Source organism: Rhinopithecus bieti, unplaced genomic scaffold (assembly GCF_001698545.2).
Source record: "Rhinopithecus bieti isolate Rb0 unplaced genomic scaffold, ASM169854v2 scaffold_641, whole genome shotgun sequence".
NCBI lineage: Eukaryota > Metazoa > Chordata > Mammalia > Primates > Cercopithecidae > Rhinopithecus > Rhinopithecus bieti.
The window spans coordinates 1,208,007-1,229,140 of NW_016803417.1; the positions used below are offsets into that span (position 1 = coordinate 1,208,007).

The 21,134-nt window shown below is 40.5% G+C and overlaps 1 protein-coding gene across 6 annotated transcripts in view; it reads right to left on the reverse strand.

Annotated features, from left to right (window-relative positions):
• The window catches only part of CFAP61 (cilia and flagella associated protein 61), a 296,096-nt gene that overhangs the window by 185,586 nt on the left and 89,376 nt on the right, over window positions 1–21,134 (reverse strand). For all 6 annotated transcript variants that reach the window (XM_017883237.1, XM_017883229.1, XM_017883246.1 and 3 more), the window contains exons 9-13: window positions 20,670–20,761; window positions 12,669–12,743; window positions 7,917–8,095; window positions 5,712–5,751; window positions 2,688–2,827 (exon numbers count right to left, since the gene is read on the reverse strand). In XM_017883237.1, coding sequence (XP_017738726.1) covers window positions 2,688–2,827; window positions 5,712–5,751; window positions 7,917–8,095; window positions 12,669–12,743; window positions 20,670–20,761 — 526 coding nt within the window. The remainder of the gene's footprint in view (window positions 1–2,687; window positions 2,828–5,711; window positions 5,752–7,916; window positions 8,096–12,668; window positions 12,744–20,669; window positions 20,762–21,134) is intronic.

The window sequence follows — 21,134 nt, forward strand, 5'->3', positions numbered from 1 at the left end:
AAAAACTAGATATAAGGTTCGCATAGTAACCTTTTTCCTCTTCTTTTTAATTAAGGAATCAACTGAGTTTCTTACTGGGCACATGCCCAACCTGCCAGCAACATATCTTGCAGGCTCCCTTGCAGCTAAGTAGGGCCATGAGACTAAGTTCCTTAGCACACAATATGAACAGAGGTGATTCATGTCTCCTGAGAGCAAAGTGCTTCCCCTCCTCCACTTCTCGTTCCACCCTTCCCTGTGGGCTGCAATGTGGCTACGGCACTCCGAGCTAGCTCTGAGCACAAGGAGGAAAAGTCCACTCTGGCCATGAGTCTGAAACTCTTGCATGCCACGGAGCCCTTTAACACTCTGGTGATGCTGTGAACTCCTTCCCAGACAAATGTTTCTACATTCATAAAATAAAACACAGAGGATTACAAATTATCTTGAAACACAGTTAGCAAAATGTTTTTTAAAATGTGTTACAGTAATGCCTGTGCCTCTTTGTTAATGCATTAAATAACAAATTCTGGTTGAGAATAAAATCACTGAAATTTCAAAGTAGGGTAAATATATGTGATATTTTTGAGACATCTGCAACAACAAAACATGAACAAAATATGTGTCATTTCTACTGGCTACAAAGTCGTGGTTTCTGCTAACACTATGAGACCTGTCAGCTCCAGTCACGATGGAAGGACACACTAAACTTCACTTACAGGTTAGTGGAATAAAGATGTCGCTTTTCTTCCCATCCAGATTCACAGACCTCATGCTTCTCTCTGGATATGTTAGGTAAAGACCCTTGCTTTATGGAGTGGAGGAGCAATAAGAGAAGGAACTTCAGTTCCTGGACAATTTCATGGGAAAAAGGCTGATAGTCTCCTTAGACCACATGCTCATGTCTGGACTACTGCAGGACAGAGACAGAACTGGCTCAAGGCAGTTGTGTTTAGGGGTCACTCTGATAAAACAGTTTAGCAATAGTGCTGACTGCTACCTATGAACACTTTACAACAATCAGATGGGATTATACCAACCACACCATGTAGAGAAACAGTATGTGGGGGTCATGAGTTGGCTCCGTAAGCTAAAAGCCTAGGTTCCAATTTCAGTTCTGCCACTTTCTGCTGTGTGGACTGTAGACTAGTTACTCAACCTCTCTATGTCTCAGTCTTCTTACCTGTGAAATGAGAATAATGATACCTAACTAATTAAGTCACTGTGAGTGTTGACACATGGCAAGTGATTATTAAGAAAGTGCCTGGCACACTACAAATCCTCAATAAATGTTAATTATCATTAGTATTAGTACTTGTACTATTGTGGTTTGACTGTTTTTCTCACCATCCTAGATATCTTTCCACATAGGATACAGAAATCTGGTTTTATTTCTTCAAATCTTTATCATAATGTACTAAATGAATTTGCTAAAATTCTTTTAACCAGTCCCTAATTATGAAGTGAACATCTAGGATGTTTCTCAAAGTTTCACTCAAATGGTTAACACAGCACTTACAGAGCGAGCTCTCTGACGCTCCTCCACCAAACCTTTCGTCAGAAGATTGTGCGTCAACTTTATTGAGGTCTAATTTACATACAATAAAAGGCACTCATTTCAAGTGTGCAGTTTGATGAGCCTCAGAATATTTTGTAACAATAAGATAGAAGATATTAAATGTACACTGATTTTTGGTTTTTTTCCTGTACAGTCTGGTCATGCCTTTTATTAATTGTTCTATTTAGGAATTAAATGATTTTCTTATTGATTCATTAAAGCTCTTTACATATTAAATATACCCACCTTTTGTCTGCCATATTTGTTTAAAACATCCTTCTGTTGGTCAGTTACATTTTAATTAAATCAGGTGGTTCAAAAAACTTGGTATAGTATAAGCAACCTTAATTTTTTTCTTTCATGTTTTAAAAAGAACTTTCTCATTCTGAGACGTGATAAAGGCCAATCTTTACTCACTTTCCTCATCCAGCACTCCGTATTACTTTCTCAGGAAAGTTTCATCTGGCTGGGCCAACTCTCCCAATGTTCCATGCTCAGTACCACATGCCCAGCACTGGTTACTCCCATCACAGTTGCAGTTTTACACAATGTGTGTCCATAAGCCTTGAAAAGGCAGGGACCATGTCTGTATGTTGTTCACCATTGTGTTCTCAGAACTTGGCACAGAACCTAGCACTGTAAATATATTTTCTAATTTTTATGTTTTCAATATTTACATTTAACTCTTTAATCACCTGAGAATCTATTTTACGATAGAGTATCAAAAAAGTTTCTATCCTCATTTTGTCCCACCATTTACAGAAGAATCCTTCCTTTCCCCACTGTTGTGACACACACTTTGTCATGAATGTATTATATACACACATTCACATACAAAGCTCAATCTGCACAATGAGTTCCTACTATACTGGGTCTGTTTCTCGTGTTACATTGTTCTGCCTACAGAATCAGTCAACGTGGCCTTGTCTTGATTGTCGTGGAGCTCTATTATGTTTTAATATCTGACAGGACAAATCTCTTCTCAAGTGCCATTCTTTCTCTAAATGTATTAGTTAAAATCACTTAATCAAGCCCTCTTCTAATAAAAGATGATCTTTAAAATAAATTATTAAAATAGCAAGGAGCTCTTTGTTCCCTTGTCTTCTGTAATTTCATGGATTGCTGTGTGGCCAAACATGTGTCTACTCACTTGAGCAAGCCGGCCCGATGGAAGACGTAGAGGTCCTGCTCGAGGGTGCAGGTGCTGAAAGGGACCATTTTCACGAAGTTCTGGATGAGGATGAACTCAGGGGTGAGATGGGGCAGAGAAATTACACAGAAGTTCTTATCCTAACATCATCAAAAACCGGGACACAGAGAAAGAATAAAAAACCATTAATCAAAAAACAAATTTCTCTAAAAAACACCAAGAAAACTAGAAGCAAAACGTGTTCGTTAAGGAGAGGATACTCAAATTACCTTTCTGTAATTTGGAAAATAATCACATAAAATTCACGAAATAAGCAACCACAAGAGCATGGAAAAAGTATCTTTGTGTCTCACTGAAACCTGAATAAATTAATCTTATACACGATGGCAGTCATTCAGCATAACTCTTCTGGGGAAGTAGTTTTTAAACCAAGACAATTCATACTTGCAAGTTCACTTGTGTCACAAAGTCAGTGAGGTAGCATGGTGTCCCAGCAAAGGCCTCTTGCTTACTAAGTGACCTTACACCAGTGACCCCTTCCTCTTGTGAGACAGGAGAATGACACTCCAGGCCTTTTTTGGCTCTAAAATTCTGTGATTATCCATAAACCAATGTGTATGTATTTTATCATGACATGATCCCAGTTGGATGAACAGATCCATGAGCATGACTAAACCTAGGCAGTGGGTTTAGTTAGTAGACACAAGAGGTCCTGCATGTCCTGAGGGCTGTCATTCGCCTATTCTAGGCCTGCCCTCTCAGTACAGTAGACAATGAAATGTGGCTAGTATGACAAAAGAACTAAATTTTAAATTTTATTTCATTTAAATTCATTTAAATTAAAAAAATTGATAATTCCATTACTGGAAAAGTTTTATGTGTGCTTGGATTGTGTGAATCTACTTATCCAACTGTAAATTTTATAACATCTAAATACAGATGAACTATTTCTGATGAAAATTCAGTACTTGTATTGAGATGTGCTATAGATGTGAAATACATATTAGATTTCAAAGACTTAGCATGAGAAAAAGAATGTAAATAGCTCACTAATAAGTCTTCATATTGATTATATGTTGAAATGATTACATTTGCCCAGGCACAGTGGCTCACTTCTGGAATCCCAGTACTTTGGGAGGTCAAGATGGGAGGACCACTTGAGCCTAGGAGTTCGAGCCCGGCCTGGGCAAGATGGCGAGATCCCATCTCTACAATTTTTTTTTTTTTAATTAGCTGGGCATGGTGGCATGTCCCAGCTATTTGGGAGGCTGAGGCAGGATGATCTCTCGAGCCAAGGAGATTGAGGCAGTAGTGAGCTATGATTGCGACACTGCATGCAGCAAAGTGAGACCCCGTCTCTTTAAAAACAGGATTGGGACATATTAAGTTAAATAAAAGATATTATCATATAAACTTCATCTGTTCCTTTTTCTTTTTTTCCTTGTGGCTCTTGGAACATTCAGAATTACCGATGTGGCTCACAATCCCTGTCTGGACAGTGCTGCTCTAGGCTATCTGAGCTTCACGCAGCTGCCTGATCCTCTGCCAGGTCCCTGCAGAAGCAGCCTGCTCTTCCCAAAGCTAATTTGTCCCTTTGGGATCTCGCCTCCTCTTGAACCCTGTAAAGGCATTATTTGTGCTATTCCAAAACCCTGGGGACATTTGTGCAGCTCAAAGGAGTGAATCATTGTTTGACCTTATCTTCCTTCTTTTTAGCAAATTAGCAAGACTCCTTTTGGGGAAACTGAGAGTCAAGTTGCTGAAATACTCAAGTTGAAAATAAGGACTGGGTGCCAAGTCTGGGTGGGCTTCCTTTGGGAGGGGGAGACTAACTATAATGAGTTGCTTCATCTTGGATTTGAAGGATTAAGGATGAAGCAATCAAGGTTATTTTCTTCCTGTCGTCCATGTTCCGAAGTCAAATAGAATTGAAATGTAAACAGCTCTTGTAACTTTTTAAAGCCAGCATTACTTTTATAATGTTAAAGATTTACCTTTACATGGACTTTAAAATAGGAAATAATTAAAATTAGTGAAATTTATTTGAGGAGTCTTTGAGGGAAATCAACTTTGTAAATCCTATGTTTAGGGTAATCTACATTGTTTTGAAAGTGCCTTAATAATCAATTTTTTAAAATTATGATGGAGAACGTATTGCCTTATTACATAGCTTCATTATAATAAAAATGAGGAAATAAAACTTAACATCACATAGTTTTAAGACAAAATAATTAAAGTATACTTGTTTTGCCTCATGAGAAAGAGTATCTAGGAAATATAAAGCAATAGATATTTTATTGAAATCAGTCAACTGAAGAAGTACAGTTGTTGACTTTACTTAATTAACAGGCCTGTCTTTATAAAAAACGCTTTTTGTCCCTCAAAACTTCCTTCCCCATTTTCTTTCCTTCAATAAAGGAGTGTGAGAGTTCGGCTGGATCTCCATCCCTAGAGAACAATGAGACAAGAATGTAGGCAGAAGCCCAAGACACCCTGACATGGAGAATCTTATTTGCACTTGGATATTGCCCTGCAGGCCCATTCACCAATGTGGGTTGAGCCCCCTCTACAAGACAGGCATGAAGTCAGGCCTGAGGAACTAGTAGGGAAAGAAATACCAAACTGAAAATCAACAAGTCCCTACTTTGCTACCCTCAGAAAAGTATTATGATGGTTTCAGAACACTTATAGCCAATATAACCTATCAAATAACATAACTGTGTCATTCACTTTAATTTCTGACATTTTCATATATTACTATAAATGATTTGATTCTGATAAAATACTGGTAAGGCTATGTCTAAAAGAAATTCTGCATTTAAAGAGAACTGCTAAAATAGCATGACTTAAAAATTCTTGAAAATGACAATACTTTCTATTTTTATGAGCTCATGACATGCCATTTGACCTTATTCTCAGAACACAAACCTCAACATTGATAGCATAATAAATTTATGACATTTTACTTTTATATAACTTCTCTAAGCTTACAAAATCAGTTCTCAAAATTCAGCATGTACTTACAGAAAAAAGACTGAAAACAAAATTCATAAAATCCAGCGACCTGTAAACAAGACAGTAAGCACTGTCACTGCCCTGCAAACAAATGCAACATCAGTGGACATTTACAGAGATTTACAGCTCCCTCCCCTCGGGCAGTGATTAGCCAACCACTAGTCAGAACGTGTGTCTAGCTGAACACTAATGGGGTGCATAAGTCGCAAGCTTCATATGCCAGTAATAAAGTATTCTGCAGAACTGAAGGCACTTTCACATCAATTAATAATCTCTGTGCATTTGAAAAGCCAAAACAAAATTGGTCACTCTGTGCCTCCGATCCTTCCCGTCTGTTTTGAAAGAGTTAAGAGGAGAGGTGGGAAATATTATAGGCTGCTTCTGATCTTTTTCCCTTTTATCTGTCGAAGATTTTCTGACTAGCTGCAGATGTAAGTTTATAGGCAAACTACACTGGGTCATCAAATTCCTGTTTCAAAATTCAAAAAGTATACTCTAAGCACAATCATATTTAAATGTACCAATAAAATAAATATAAAGCAACAAATATAGAAAGGCTTTACAAGTTTTTAGATGTCTACGACACAATTAGAATAAAAAGAATTTATCTTTTCAATGTCCCAGATCTCCACAGAAGCCAAAAACTCAAGACGAAAAAAGTTAAAGTACAACATGGTTCCAGGGGATGCTGGGAGATTGGGAACATGTTTAAACAGAACCTCTGAAGAGGAACTGTCCAGCTATTCTTGGTCATCTAAAAGACATTCTAGAGCCTTCCATTCCATCAAAATGGGCCAATCATTTCCTCTTCGAGATGGTTCTATGAACAGATGAGTCGGTGCCAAGGAGATGTGGCATCCAGGCACTGAGGGCAGCGTCCAGTGTTCAGACCACAGGAGAACAGTAAGCACTGAACATATGGGTGTTCTGGAGGGGCGGGGTGGGTAGCTATGAGGTCTGGTGGGCGCCGGGGCTTTAGACAAAGCCCAGCACCATGCATGCCTCCTCCTTGCTTGCTGGATTGCTATTGGGTGTCAATTTATCCCTTGCTCAGATATTCCATGTGGCTGAGGCACCAGCTGCAGATTCTGGGTAGAACATGAGCTAAGGGATGCAGCCCATCTCCTCTATCTCCTTGTGGCATGGGCTCATCACAGCCTTTGGCTCAGGAATGAACACACAGTCCTGTCAGCCTTCATGGGACTTTGGCTGGAAAAAGCTGGGCCCATCCTGGCAAGTCCTCCTCACTGGATTTTGATGCAGACCTGAGACTGTCAGTGGTCTTAGGCCCAGGATGGGGCACTCCTCTGAGAAAGGGGCCAATAGTAGGGAAGTAGGGTGATATGGTTTGGCTGTGTCCCCACCCAAATCTCATCTTGAATTGTAGCTACCACAATTCCCAAGTGTTGTGGGAGGGACTCTGTGGGAGATAACTGAATCCTGGGGGCAGTTCCCCCATACCGTTCTCGTAGTAGTGAATAAGTCTCACGAGATCTCATGGTTTCATAAGAGGAAACTCCTTTCACTTGGCTCTCATTGTCCTTTTGCCTGCTGCCATGTAAGACGTGGCTTTTGTCTTCCCCCATGATTGTGAGACCTCCCCAGCCATATGGAACTGTGAGTTCATTAAACCTCTTTTTCTTTATAAATTACCCAGTCTTGAGTAGGTCTTTATCACCAGCATGAAAACAAACTAATACACAGGCTGAAGAGGTAGACAGAGAAACTTGGTCCTTGATTTGGTTATCTAAACAAATCCTAGATTAAGCCATATTTAAATTAGTCTCATCACTGGAGTTATCCTTAGGTATGTGAGGCAATTATTCAATTTTTTTTCCAAAGCCAGTTTGGTTGGATTTTCTGTTACTTGCAACCAAAGACTCTAGAAAACCAGTAACCCAAATCCAAATTCTCCAAGAAACGCAAACTTTACAGAATGGGAGCAGCATGTGGTTATGTAAGTGGTAATTTTCCATATTCCCAATTGTTACACAGGTGGGCCAGCTTTCTAGCCCACTTCTGTAGCCCTTGTTAAAATGTGATGGACTAGAATCTCTGGATGGGGCTTAGGAATTTGTGGTTTTTAAAAATTCCCCAGGAGATTAGGATGCGGGCCAGGTTTGGAAATTACTGGCTTTGTAAAGTTAAAATGTTGGGCCACCAATGCCAGAAGAGATTCTCACTGTGACAGCCAGCCAGAAGGTCAGTACTTGCCTTGCTTCGTATTTCTCATCAATACAAAACAGCTGAATACAAAAAGCAGCTGAGGCTCCCCTGTAGATGGGGCGGAAGTGGACGGGCTCTTCAGGCAGTAAGAGCGATGCCAAGCTCCTACTGCTGACATGGTGATCCTGTGCATATCCAGTGGAGACGTCACTGAGTTTTTCTATGTCCTAGAGCAAGGAGACAGGAGGAGCCAATGAGAATCCTGTCAATTCCCTATAATTTAGTGGGCTGGTGTTTGCATTATCTCTACATGACACTGTTCTGAGGACAGGTGTGACTGTCTCACCCGAAACAACTCATCCTGAGCCAGGCCTGGTTTTAAGGAGAGGTTCTTAATGAGATACTCAAAATTTATAAAATGTTTTTAAAAACTAGTTCTTCAATGAGAACACATGGACACAGGGAGGGGAACAACACACACTGGGGCCTGTCGGGGGGTTAAGGGGGGAAGGGGAGGGAGAGCATTAAGACAAATACCTAATGCAGGCAGGGCTTAAAACCTAGATGACGGGTTGACAGGTGCAGCAAACCACCATGGCACGTGTATACCTAGGTAACAAACCTGCACGTTCTGCACATGTATCCCAGAACTTAAAATAAAATTTAAAAAATAATAATAAAGAAAAAAAAAAAACTAGTTCTCACATGAAGGTCTCACACGAGACAAATAGTTTCAGTTGGCCTTTGACATAGGGTCCATATTTTAACTGCATCCTGGGGTGGATATTAGAGCGTTGTAGTATTACATACATATTATAGTAACTCAGGAAGCAAAATACTTCTCTCCCTAAAACTGTGTTCATTGTGATACAAGAATTTTTGAATCTTGGGACTGGTCAGGTGGCCCTGGGAGTAACTGTGGTGGGGAGGTGGAGCCCAGGAAGGTCAAATGGACCACAGCCACCTGGAAAGTCAGGGCTGAAGCTGTTCTGTCTTGGTTCAGGTACATCTAAAAAGGTGTCATAACTCAGAAGATGATTCCTTTTGAGATCCCTCATGGAGTTCTTTTAAATCAAAGTAATACATGCATATAGAAAAATTTAAAATAATATCAGCACCAAACATTTATTAAGAAAATCAGCAGTTCTCTGTCCTTCCAAGTCTCTACCCCCATTGAACAGAACTTTCAACCTTTTCATTTCTTTGGGTATTTACCTCTATATTTCTGAACAGTATGTTTATGGTGCTATTTCTAAATTCATTCATTCTTAGAATTTCCTACTGGATATTGATGTAGTGGCTAGATTAATCCCTCTTATCCTACCCTCTTCCCCACATCTTATCCCCCAGGATAATTACATCACAATTCAGGGTTAAATCCATAAGTATTTACACTAATATGAATGTGTAAGTTCTGCTGTTGCTGAGGAAAGTAGTGTAATATGACAATGTTTTCATGTGTGTGCTTAGTTTTTATTCACTTGGTTTCCTAAATTTTTCACTTGCTTTATCAGATTTGCCAAGTGTTGGTCACTACTATTTTCCAAATGATCAGGCATTTGAGATAATATATGAGCTTCCTTTTTTCTCCCCTCTAATCTGGACTTGCAGCTCTGCTGGCCTGCCTATATTGCAGCTCCTATTTCATAAGTTCCAGGTCTTTGTCTTTTTTGTGCATCATTTAGGCCTTTATATCACTAGAGCACATTTTTAGCTTCCCAAAAGCAACACGCTTGAGAGGCAAAACTCCACAGACACTGGCTAACTGGGGCGATCAGGCAGAGATATGGGGTTATTATTGGGTGGCCACCTTCAGTGACATTATCTGAAGGCATTTTCTTTGGGCCTGTCAGTTTTTGGGGGACTTAAGTTCTCCAATATCCTGCACGGGGAACTGTGGTAGCTAGAACAGTGGCCCCCAAAGATGTTACAGGTCCTAGTCCCTGCAACCTGTAAATATGTTATCTTTCAGGGCACAGGGATTATGCAGATGTCATCACATGAAGGGTTCTATGATGAGGAGATGCTCCTGGATGATCTGGGTGGGGCCCAGTGGAATTGCAGGGATCTGCTAAGAGGGAGGCAGCAGGTCCGAGTCAGAGGGATGAAGATGCTGCGCTGCCAGCTCTGAAGATGGAGGAAGGGGCCACAGGGCATGGAATGCAAGTGGCTTCTAGAAGCTGGCAAAGGCAAGGGAACAAATTCTCCCCCAGAGTCTCCAGAAGGAACACGCCCCTGTCTACACCTGAAGCTCAGCACACTCAAACCCATTGTGGAATTCTAACCTCCAGAACTGCACAATAATAAATTTGTGTTGTTATAAGCCATGAAGTTTGGGGTAATGTGTTACAGCAGCAATAGAAACTAATACAAGGCCTGGCTCCTGGCATTGAGAGGGCGTGGCTGGAGGAGGGGCTGTGGATCCTCTGTTCGAAATGGGGAATTCCACTTACTTGTCTGTTCTCTATCCTTCACCGTTACAACGCCCATGCAGCACAGGCTAAATCTGAATTAGCAGCAGCCTCTGTTCAATTTCTCTAGAGAACAGTCATTTTATCCTCTCACTTGGGGTGTGGCTGACAACCTAACTGGAGTCTGCAGGGATCCAGTGTTCCAGTCACTCCACATCAGACTACCTAGTTTCTCAGCCCAGTTCCTCACCCCACCTTCTGCAAACCTCCAGTCTTCAGCCTTGTGCAGAATTCACACACTTTTCACCAGTCTCTCCTCTCATAAAGATGCTTGAGTTTCACCTTCCTCAGCTGTGCTAAGCCAGTGTAAACTCCTCCACTGATTTTTTTATTCTCAATATTTTTAAAGTGTTTATCTTCCAATATCTCCTCTCCATCTCATCTTTGTGGATTTGCGCCCTTTTTATTCCTTTACTGTCATTTCAGTGGTTTTCTCCGGTAGAGAGAGGAGATAAAAATAGGAGATCAATCCACCTTGTTGACTCAGGTGTCTTCTGGGGTTCCAACATGTTTGATGCAGTGGTGGGGGCAGCCATCCTGTCCCTCCATCCACATCTTTGCTTGGGTTCATAAGGGAACGGCTACCGTCTTAGGAATATTAGAGAGAAAACTGCTGTCCTCTTCTACACCCTGACTTTCCTCCCTAGGGCACAGGGAGTGACCAACTGGTCAGTGAGTCTCCTAGTGCAGGTTGCCCCAGAAACACACCCTGAACTAAGAGTCAGAGAGTCAGTAGTTTACTTGGGGAGCAAAGCCAGGACATTCTGTAAGAGGAGTGGCATGTGAGGTGAGGAAGGGGAGGCTGCCAGCATGGGGTGCTTCAAGATGTGGGTGACTGCGGTGAATCAATCCTACCTGGATCTCTGGGAGCCTAGAGAACACAGTGCAGAGTGGTCCCATCTAAGAGGTGAGGGAGCTGGCGTATTGATTCTCCAATCCCTTCAGTCACTGGCTGATGGCTGCTTCCCCAAACAGCCTGCCCTGCTGCAAACACGGCATGGAAGGAAGACCAGGCACTTGCATTCCTTGTCCTCACAGGGTGCTCAGGAAGAATAAGGGCTAGAGGATATGGGTGGGGCTCCAATAGCACATGCTAACGTGAGATTCAAAAACTGGACCCTGTGCCTGCATTGTGCTGTCTCTTTCTGGCAGCACATCCTGCTCCCAGGGTGCGTGTTTTCTCCTCCCCTCCATGTAATTAGCCAGGAGTGGGGAGACCCTGCCCCACAGGTGAGGCCTGCCTACAACCACATGGGGGCATTTAATTCAGTAAGGAGAAATGGGAAGCCCATTTGTGTTATCGGTCCAAGCTTTGTTCTCTGGTTCAGTGTCAGCCATGAGAAAGGGGTACTTCAATCCCTAGCTGACTTCTGGGTAGACTCCTTTACTGGTCAGAATCCGGAGAGGAGCGGGGCTGGAGAACCTGGCCCTCTGGCAGAACTTGAGCGTCTGGGCTTAGTGTTCAGTGAATCTGTCCCAGTGCCTCTATGGATATGACTAAGCCCCATGTTCCATTCCCTTCTCAAGGGTGCTCTAGGCTTCTGTTCCTGAGTCAGTCCATCCATCACCACGAGGCTCTCGGGAAACTACTGAAATTCCAGGACTGTGCTCATCATCAGGGAATGAAAATGCCTTATTGTACCAATCTCCCACTCAAAGGCCTACAACACCCTCCTCTGCTCCTTAGGAAAAGTTCGAGATCCCGAGCAGGGTTCACAGGACCCTGCCAATCTCTTCTGGAACCGCCAGGCTTCTGGTAGGGAACAAGAAGGGACACTCCAATCAAGTGGTCAAGGGACCACCTGCAAAGGCATGGGTGGGATGAAGGGAAACCAAGAAAGGATGAGGAAGTCCCCAGGGATGGCCACTGCACTGGTGGAAGATGCTACACTCCTTGGCCTGAATTTGTAGCAGGAGAGAGGACTTCCCAAATCCCGAGATGCATGTGAATGACAGACATACATTAATAACACACCCAGATACAGACACGAGTGCCTATATGTGCATATGATACACAGAAAACCCTTATAAACGTTTTGCCTCTCCAAGATGTTTTCTTTTTGGGCAATGGGAAGGACAGATAAGCTGTATTTACTAAAATTTTTGCAAATAATTTATGTAGAAATGGCAGCTTACAGTACAGGCCGTGCAGAGAATACAGAAGGAAAGATTAATCACAGCAGGGGACGAGGTAAGGAGGTGAGGCTTGGTGCAGCACGTCCTAAAGGAGGTGGGAGGTGTGAGCTGGTGACGACAGGCAGGGAGGTCAGGAAGGGTGTGAAACCCACGGGGTGGCCGGGGGCACGCAAAGGCCCTCCTCAAACCGTACCTCTGGTTCACTAACATTTCCACTTTGGACTGCTGTTAAAGCTTCCTCGGATGCAGCTTCTTTGGCAATATTTTCCTGCAAATGAGGACAGCAAGACATGAAAATTAATCAACACCTGCAGTGGTTTAGAGTCCAAGCTCTGGAACAAGCTGCCGGGGTTCAGACCCTGGCTCTACAGCTTACTGGCCTTGTGGCATGAGGAAAATTATGTAGCCTCAGTTTCCTCCTCTGTGAAAAGGGGATGAGAAGAGCATCTATTTCACAAGGGTGTTATGAGGATAAAATAAAGACAGACAGATAGAGAAACAGAGGCTTAGCATAGTGCAGGCGCCTCCTGATTCTCTGGAGATGTTAGTTATTACTCCATTATTCATATTCTTCTGTTTAACTTGAAAGGTGCACTAAGTTTTTTCAAAAAAAAACTACTGTATTGAGGTATTATGATGGTGCAAAAGTAATTGTACCAAAAGTAATTGCATTAAAGTAATGGCAAAAACTGCAACGATTTGTGCACCAAAAGTAATTTGTGCCAACCTAACAGAATTGACATACAATAAGCTACATACAGTTGAAGTGTACTTTTTGAAAAGCTTTGATTTACGTATACACCCATAAAAATATCACCATGATCAAGATAATGAACATGACACATCAACCCCCAAGCTTCCATGTTCCTACGTGCCTCTCACTCCCACCCCTTCTACTCTGCCAACCACAGGCAAACATTGATATGATTTTTGTCATTATAGAGTAGTTTGTACTTTCTGTAATTTTATATTACTGAAATCAAATAGCATTTACTCTTGATCTGGCTTCTTTCACTCTGCATATTTACTTTGAAATTCATCCATGCTGTTACACGCATCAGTGTTTTAGTCCTCTTTGTCCCTGAGTAGTACCCATGGTGTGGATGCACCATACTGCCTCTACATCCTCACCAACACTTGGAATGCTTAATCTTTCTAGTTTTGGTCATTCTAATAGATGTGTAGTTGTATCTGATTGTGGTTTTAATTTGCATTTCTCTAATGACTAATGAGATTGAGTGTCATTTCATGTGATGTCTTCTTTTGGAAACTTCAAATCTGTTACCCATTTTTAATTAGTTTTTTAATTTTGTATTATCGTGTTTTGAGAGTTTTTAAAAATATGTTGTAGAGCCGGGCTCGGTGGCTCAAGCCTGTAATCCCAGCACTTTGGGAGGGCAAGGACAGGCAGATCACACGGAGGTTAGGAGATCGAGGACCATCCTGACGTAAACCCGCGGGTGAAACCCTCATCTACTAAAAAATTAACAAAAAACTAACCGGGCGAGGTTTTGGCTACGGGCGCCTGTAGTTCCGCCCGTCCCAGCTACCGGAGGCTGTAGGCAGGAGAAATGGGGCATGCAACACCTGGCGGAGGGTGACCCCCCGCGTCGTCAGGTTCGGCCCGCCCCGGACGCCGTAAGGCTTGCAGGTGTCTGTGCCTGCTGGAGCTGAAGCATGCTGGGCCACTGCACTCCAGCCTGGGGCGACAGAGAGAACTCTGTCTCAAAAAAAAAAAAAAAAAAAAAAAAAAAAAAGAAATGTTGTAGAAACAAGTCCTCCGTCGAGATACGTATATTCCCCAATCTGCGGCTTGTCTTTTTATTCTCTTAACAGTATTTTCAAAAGAAAAGGTTTTAAATTTTGATGACACCTAATTGGTCAATTTGTTCTTTTATGTATTGTGCTTTTGATGCGGTTTCTAAGAAATCTTACCTAACCCAAAGTCACAAAGGTTTTCTCGTATGTTATGTTTTCTCTAGAGGTTATATTGGTTTGAATTCTGCATTCAAGTCTATGATTCATTTGCAGCTAATTTTTGTATACGGTATGAGGTATGGATTGAGTTTTTTAAAAGTTTGTATATGGATATTCAATTGTTTCAGAAAGAAAAGACCATTCTTTCTCCACTACATTGCCATGTGCCTTTGTCAAAAATCAGTTGTTTATATACATTGAGTCTATTTCTGAGTTTAATTCTATTCCATTAACCTACTGTTGACCTTAGCACCAATATTACACTATCTTCATTACAATAACCTTATAATAAGTAGGCCAAGCATAATGGCTCACACATGTAATCCCAGTACTTTGGGAGACCAAGGTGGGCGGATCACTTGAGGCTGAAAGTTCAAGACCAACCTGGCCAACATAGCAAAACCCCATCTCTACTAAAAATACACAAAAAAAATCTAGGCGTGGTGGTTTACACCTGTAATCCCAGCTACTCGGAAGGCTGAGGCATGAGTATCACTTGAACCTGGGAGGTAGAGGTTGCAGTGAGCTGAGATCATGCCACTGCACTCCAGTCTGGGCAACGGAGAGAAAAAAAATAATCTTACAATAATTAATCTTGAGATCAGTTGGTGTTATCCTACAGCTTCATTATTTTTCAAAGTTGCTCTGGCTGTTTTAGGTTATCTCCATTTTCACATAAATTTTGGAATCAATTAATTAAACTTTTATAAAATTCCTGCTAAAATGTGATTGGGATTTTGCTGAATTTGGGAAGAACTGATTTAAAGATTCAATATCCCACGAACATAGAATATCTCTCCACGTATTTAGGTCTTCTTTAATTTCTCTCAGAAATGCTTTGTAGTTTTCACCACAGAAGTCTTCAATATCTTTTGTCAGATTTAATATTTGTACTGTTTTAGATGGTATTTCAATCTGATTGTTCATTGCTATTATACAGAGATACAACTAAATTTTCCATATTAATTTTGTATATATTAGTTCTAGTAGCTGTTTTGTAGATTCCATCAGATTTTTTTCATAGGTAGTCATGTTGTCTGTGAGTAAAAGATAGTTTTAATTATTCCTTTCTAATCTGGATGCCTTTCATTTCTCTTCCTATCTTTCTGCACGGGTTCAAATCTCCAGTACAATTTTGATTAGAAGTGGTGAGAGCAGACATTCTTAACTTGTTCCTGACTTTAAGGGTAAAATAATTAGTCCTTCACCATTATGTGTGATGTTTGCTGTAAGTTTTTCAGAAATAACCTTTATCAAATTGAAAGAGTGCTAAGAGTCTTTATGAGGAATTAATGTTAGATTTTCAAATGTCTTTTATACATCTATGAGATAAACATATGGGTTTTTTTTAGTTTGTTAAAATGGTGAATTACACCAATTTTCTTATGTTAAACCAAACTTGTATTCCTAGAAGAAAACCTACTCAGTCATAATTATCCTTTTTGTATATTGACTAAGTTTACTAATTTTTAAATTTTTTTATTTCAATACTTTTGGGAGAACAGTTGGTGTTTGGTTGCATGGAAAAGTTTCTTAGTGATTTCTGAGATTTTGGAGCACCTATCATCCAAACAGTGTATACTGTACCCAATGTGTAGATAAAAGACTCTCTGTTGATGGGCATTTAGTCTGGTTCCATATTTTTGCAATTGTGAATTGTGCTGTTATAAACATGCTTGTGCAAGTGTGTTTTTCATATAATGACTTCTTTTCCATTCTGTAGACACCCAGTAGTGAGACTGCTAGATTAAACGGTAGTTCTACTTTTAATTCTTTAAGGAATCTTCATACTGTTTTCGATAGTGCTTGTACTAGTTTACATTCCCACCAGCAGTGAAAACTCTTCCCTTTTACCACATCCAAGCCAACATCTGTTGTTTTAAATTTTAAATGATAGCCATTCTTGTAGGAGTAAGGTGATACTCCATTGTGGTTTTGATTTGCATTTCCCTGATAATTAGTGGTGTTGAGCATCTTTTCATATGTTTGTTGGCTGTTTGTAAATCTTCTTTTGAGGATCCTCTATTCATGTCCTTTGCCTACTTTTTGATGGGATTATTTGTTTTTTTCTTGCTGATTCATTTGAGTTCCTTGTAGATTCTGGATACTAGTTCTTTGTTGGATACAGAGTTTGTAAATATTTTCTCCCACTCTGTGGGCTGTCTGTTTACTCTGCTGGTTGTTTCTTCCACTGTGCAGAAGCTTTTTAGTTTAATCAGGTCCCATTTATTTATCTTTGTTTTTGTTGCATTTGCTTTTGGGTTCTTGGTCTTTGCCTAAGCCAATGTCTAGTAGAGTTTTTTCCAATGTTATCTTTTAGGATTTTTATGGCTTCATCTCTTAGATTTAAGTCTTTGATCCATCCTGAGTTGATCTTTGTATAAGGTGAGAGATGAGGATCCAGCTTCATTCTTCTACATGTGGCTTGCCAGTTTTAACAAAATCTTTTTCCACTCCCAAATTATTTTCAATGCAAAGATCATTAAGTATTCCGACTCAAATCCACGAATGGATGTAAGCAAGTTACAATATTACATAAAGCTGAAGATATAATGTTATCCTTGAAATACATAATTTTTATAGCTAATTCACCACAGAAAACTTCATGAATTCTAAATATTATAACTAGAGCCTAGTCTAAAAAGCATAGAGTATTGTGAAAAGATGCATATTGTGTTTGTCTGAAATCTTTAGAAAAAGCCTATTTTCTTCTAGCAGCAGTGTTGGGAGTAGTTTCTTTATCCACTGGTAATGCCAAAAGTTGCTATTTCATGTCATTTCTATCTATTACTAATTTAAGACAACTATGCTGAATTAGGTTGTTTCATTCTAGTTTATTGAGAGGTCCTATTCTCACTCTTCAATGGATTTTACATATTTCTCATACTCTTCACTCATGAGTTCATCCAGTTGTAGGGTGTTACTCAGCATCATCTTGATATTGATGCTCACTGTTCCATACCATTTTCTGTTATTATTCATTCATGTCTATCTGTGAACTGACATACTGAGAACACAGTGGTTCCATATGCAGCATCCAGAGAGCACTTCCCTCAGTCACCATGGCTGCAGCCCACAAGCTCCACGTTGTTCACAGTGTGTCACATTTGATAGGATGCTGAGGGCCATTGTGCTGCACTTCAGCTATCCAGGCCAGGAGGTGGGGCAAGGCTGGTCAATACTGTCATTAAAATCTTCTTTATCCTTGCTGATTTTCTGTCTACTTATTCTATCAGTTACTGAAGGAAGCATATTGAAATCTCTAACTATAATTTTTATTGATTTATCTTTGCAGTTCTACAACTTTTGGCTTCTTATGTTTTGAAGCACTGTTATTGGGTGCGTAAGTATTTAAGATTGTCACATTCTCTTGGCCTTTGTAATCTCTTATAGTATTCTCTGTTCTGGAATCTACTTTGTCTGAAATTAGCAAAGCCATTCCAGCTAACTTTTGATTAGTGTTGACATGGTGTATCCTTTTCCATTCTTTAAATTTAGTCTATTTAATCTTTATATTTAAATTGCATTTTTATAGTCTACATACAACTGAATTTTGCATTTTATCCACCTATATCTGCTTTATATATATGCTCTTTAATCGGGACATTTAGAATGTTTACATTTAATGTAATTATTGCATACTTAAGTTTGTCTGTCATCTTGTTATCTGTCCCATCTAGTCTTTGCTCCCTTTTTCCTTTTTGTCTTCTTTTGGTCTAATTTTGTATTTTTATGATGATATTTAATCTCAACTTAGGCTTATTAGATATAACTCCTTGAATCTGATTTGTAACATTAGTGGTACATCTTTAACTTATCACAGACCGTCATTAAGTGATATTATAGCACTTTAGGTTTAATATAAGAACCTTAAAATAGTATACTTTTCCCCTTCGGGTCTCCTCTCAAGGTCTTTGTGCTATTCTTGTCATACATTTTATTTTTACATATGTTAAAACCCCACACTATTTTGTTTGTGAAGTCACTATCTTTTAAAAGATATAAATATTAAGGATAAAATCGTATACTTTTTTTCACTTTGTTACCATTTCCAGTGCTCTTCAACTCTTTGTGCAGAGCCAAATTTCCATCTGATATAATTTTCCTTCTGCCTAAAGGGCTTTCTTTAACATTTCTCATAATGTGGGTCTGCTGGTGATGCATCTTTCCACCTTTTCTGTGTAGGGCAAACTCTTTATTTCACATTTTATTTTGAATGAAAGATATTTACTGGGTATAAAATTCTAGGGTGGTGTTTATTTTCTTCTATTTCTTTAAAGATGTGATCCTATCTTTCTGCTTGTATTATTTCCAATAAGAAATCTGCTGTTATTCATGTCTTTGTTCCTCTGTTCCTAACTTGACTTCCCCCAAACCTACTCCTGGCTGCTTTTAAGATTTTCTCTTTATCACTGGTTTTCCACTGGCTTTGGCACAGTTTTCTTTATGTTCTTGTGTTTGCTGAGCTTTTTATATCTGTGAGTATATTGTTTTCATCAAATTTATAATTTTTCAGTCATTATTTCTTTGAATATGTTTTTTCTGTCCTAGTGTCTCTCTCTTCATGTGGACTTCTGTTACACATATATCAGGTCTTTGCAGTTGTCCCAAAACTCACTGATATGTATCTTTTTTAAAAATCCCATTTATATTTGTTTCAAGTTCACTAATCTTTCAACTGCAATGCCTAACCTGGAGTTAACCTTTCCAGTGTACTTTTCATCTTATTCATTGTAGTTTTTAATCTCTAGAAGTTTGATTTGGAGCATTTTTGTATCTTTTATGTCTCTCCTTAACCTTTGGAACATACAGTTATAATAACTGTTTCAATGTTTTTGTCCCTTAATTCTAACATGTTTTCATATGTGTGCAGGTTTCAACTGATTGATTTATCTCCACCTTTTGCATAATATACTACCAGTTTTTTGAGTGCTGGTAATTCTTTATTGGATTCCACACATTGTGAATTTTATCTTGGTGGGTGCTGAGGAATTTTGTATTCCTATAGATAGTCTTGTACTTTGTTCTAGGACTCAGTTAAGTTACTTTGATTTTTTCAGTTCTTGCTCTAAAGATTTGTTAGGCAGGACTGGGGCTGTGCCCTCTCTAGAACTAATTATTCTCCACAAGCCTCTTTTGTGCACTCTCTTGCAAGTTATAAGCTTTTGCAGTCTGACTGGTGAGAACAGGCACTATTCCTAACTTTGTACAGGCACGGGCACTATTAATCCTCATCCTTTTCAGAGGTTCTTTTCTCAGCCTGGCCTTAAGGAGTTGCCTCACATGCCTGGTGTGATCAACACTCAGCTGACTGCCTGATTGATCTTCTGCTGACCATTGATGTCTCTCTCTGCACACTCTGTCCTTTCTAGTACTCCATCCTTCAGACTTTAGTCGCTCTAGTCTGCATGGACTTAAAGACTTGGGAAGTCTTCTGGCTCCTCCTGCCCTGCGTTGTGTCCTAGAAGCTCTGTCAAGGCAGTCAGCTGGGGCAGCCACAGGATTCGCTTGGATTGTCTCACATCTCCCAGGCTTCGCTGGCCTTTGTTACAGTGATGAACAGTGTTTCCTATATTTTAGCCACATTTTGGTTATTTTAGGCAGGAGAATAAATCCAGTCTCTGTTACTGCACCTTAGCATAAAAAGAAGAACGCTGCACTTTAAAACAACAACAACAAAAAACTAATTCCATTCATCAGCTTCATTTCCATCAATCTAATCCATGCATATAATCTTCTTTAAAAGATTCAGGTCTCCCCTGAGTCCCCTCTTTGCCGGGAGCAGACTTTTCTGGGAGATGGGGCAGGTGTTTCTGTGTCTGCTGGGCCCAGTCAGGGAAGGAAGGAAAATGCCGTCCCATTTGAGTATGCAGATAGTGTGTCAGTCTCTTCAGAAAGCCTGTATTTCCCAGTGAGTTTAAATGAGCAGTTTTATCTGGCTCAGCCTCCTGAAGTCAGGGAGCAAGGTAGGGAAAGGCTGACATTCTGCTCTGACCTGCATTTTGGAGCATACCAGTGAGGCTTTGATATGTCCGTTACAAACACAGAGGCCTCTGTTTCCCCCAGCTCATGGTGTGCTTACTGCTAGTGAGACCTTTTCTGCATCAGGCATTAGAACTTCTCGGTAGTGACCCCAGCCCCAGAGATGCCCCTGATGTCACAAGTAGCCCCCAGGCCCATCCCCCTACCCTAGGCAGGGAAGGATGGTCTCTCTCACCTGGATGTTTTCCATGGTATCCGGAAAGACAGGTTCCTGCGACTCCTCAACTATTTTTTGGGAACCCTGGCTGCTACTCCTGAGCTCAGCATCTTTGAGAGAAGGGATAGAATAATGACAGAAAATAGATGATAAATATCTGCAGAACCACAGGAAATGAGACAGCATGGTCACATGTTTTTAAGCTACAATGGATCTGAAGAATTTTATTCTAGAGAGCAGTACCTTGAGGTAGGAAGAGCAGGTCTCTGCAGCCCACCCGGATTTTGACACTGAGGAGGGATCCTGGGCTAGTTCCTCCCTCCCTCCTCCTCTCTGTGCCCTTATCCTCATGATGCTGCCCAGGGGAGTTCTGGAGATGGGAAGATGGGCAATGGACCTGGCCCAGGCCTGGGCCGCAGGAGGCCCTCAACCTCTGCCAGGCCCTGGGCAATGGGATCCTTTGATAGCAGTCCCTTTTGAAGT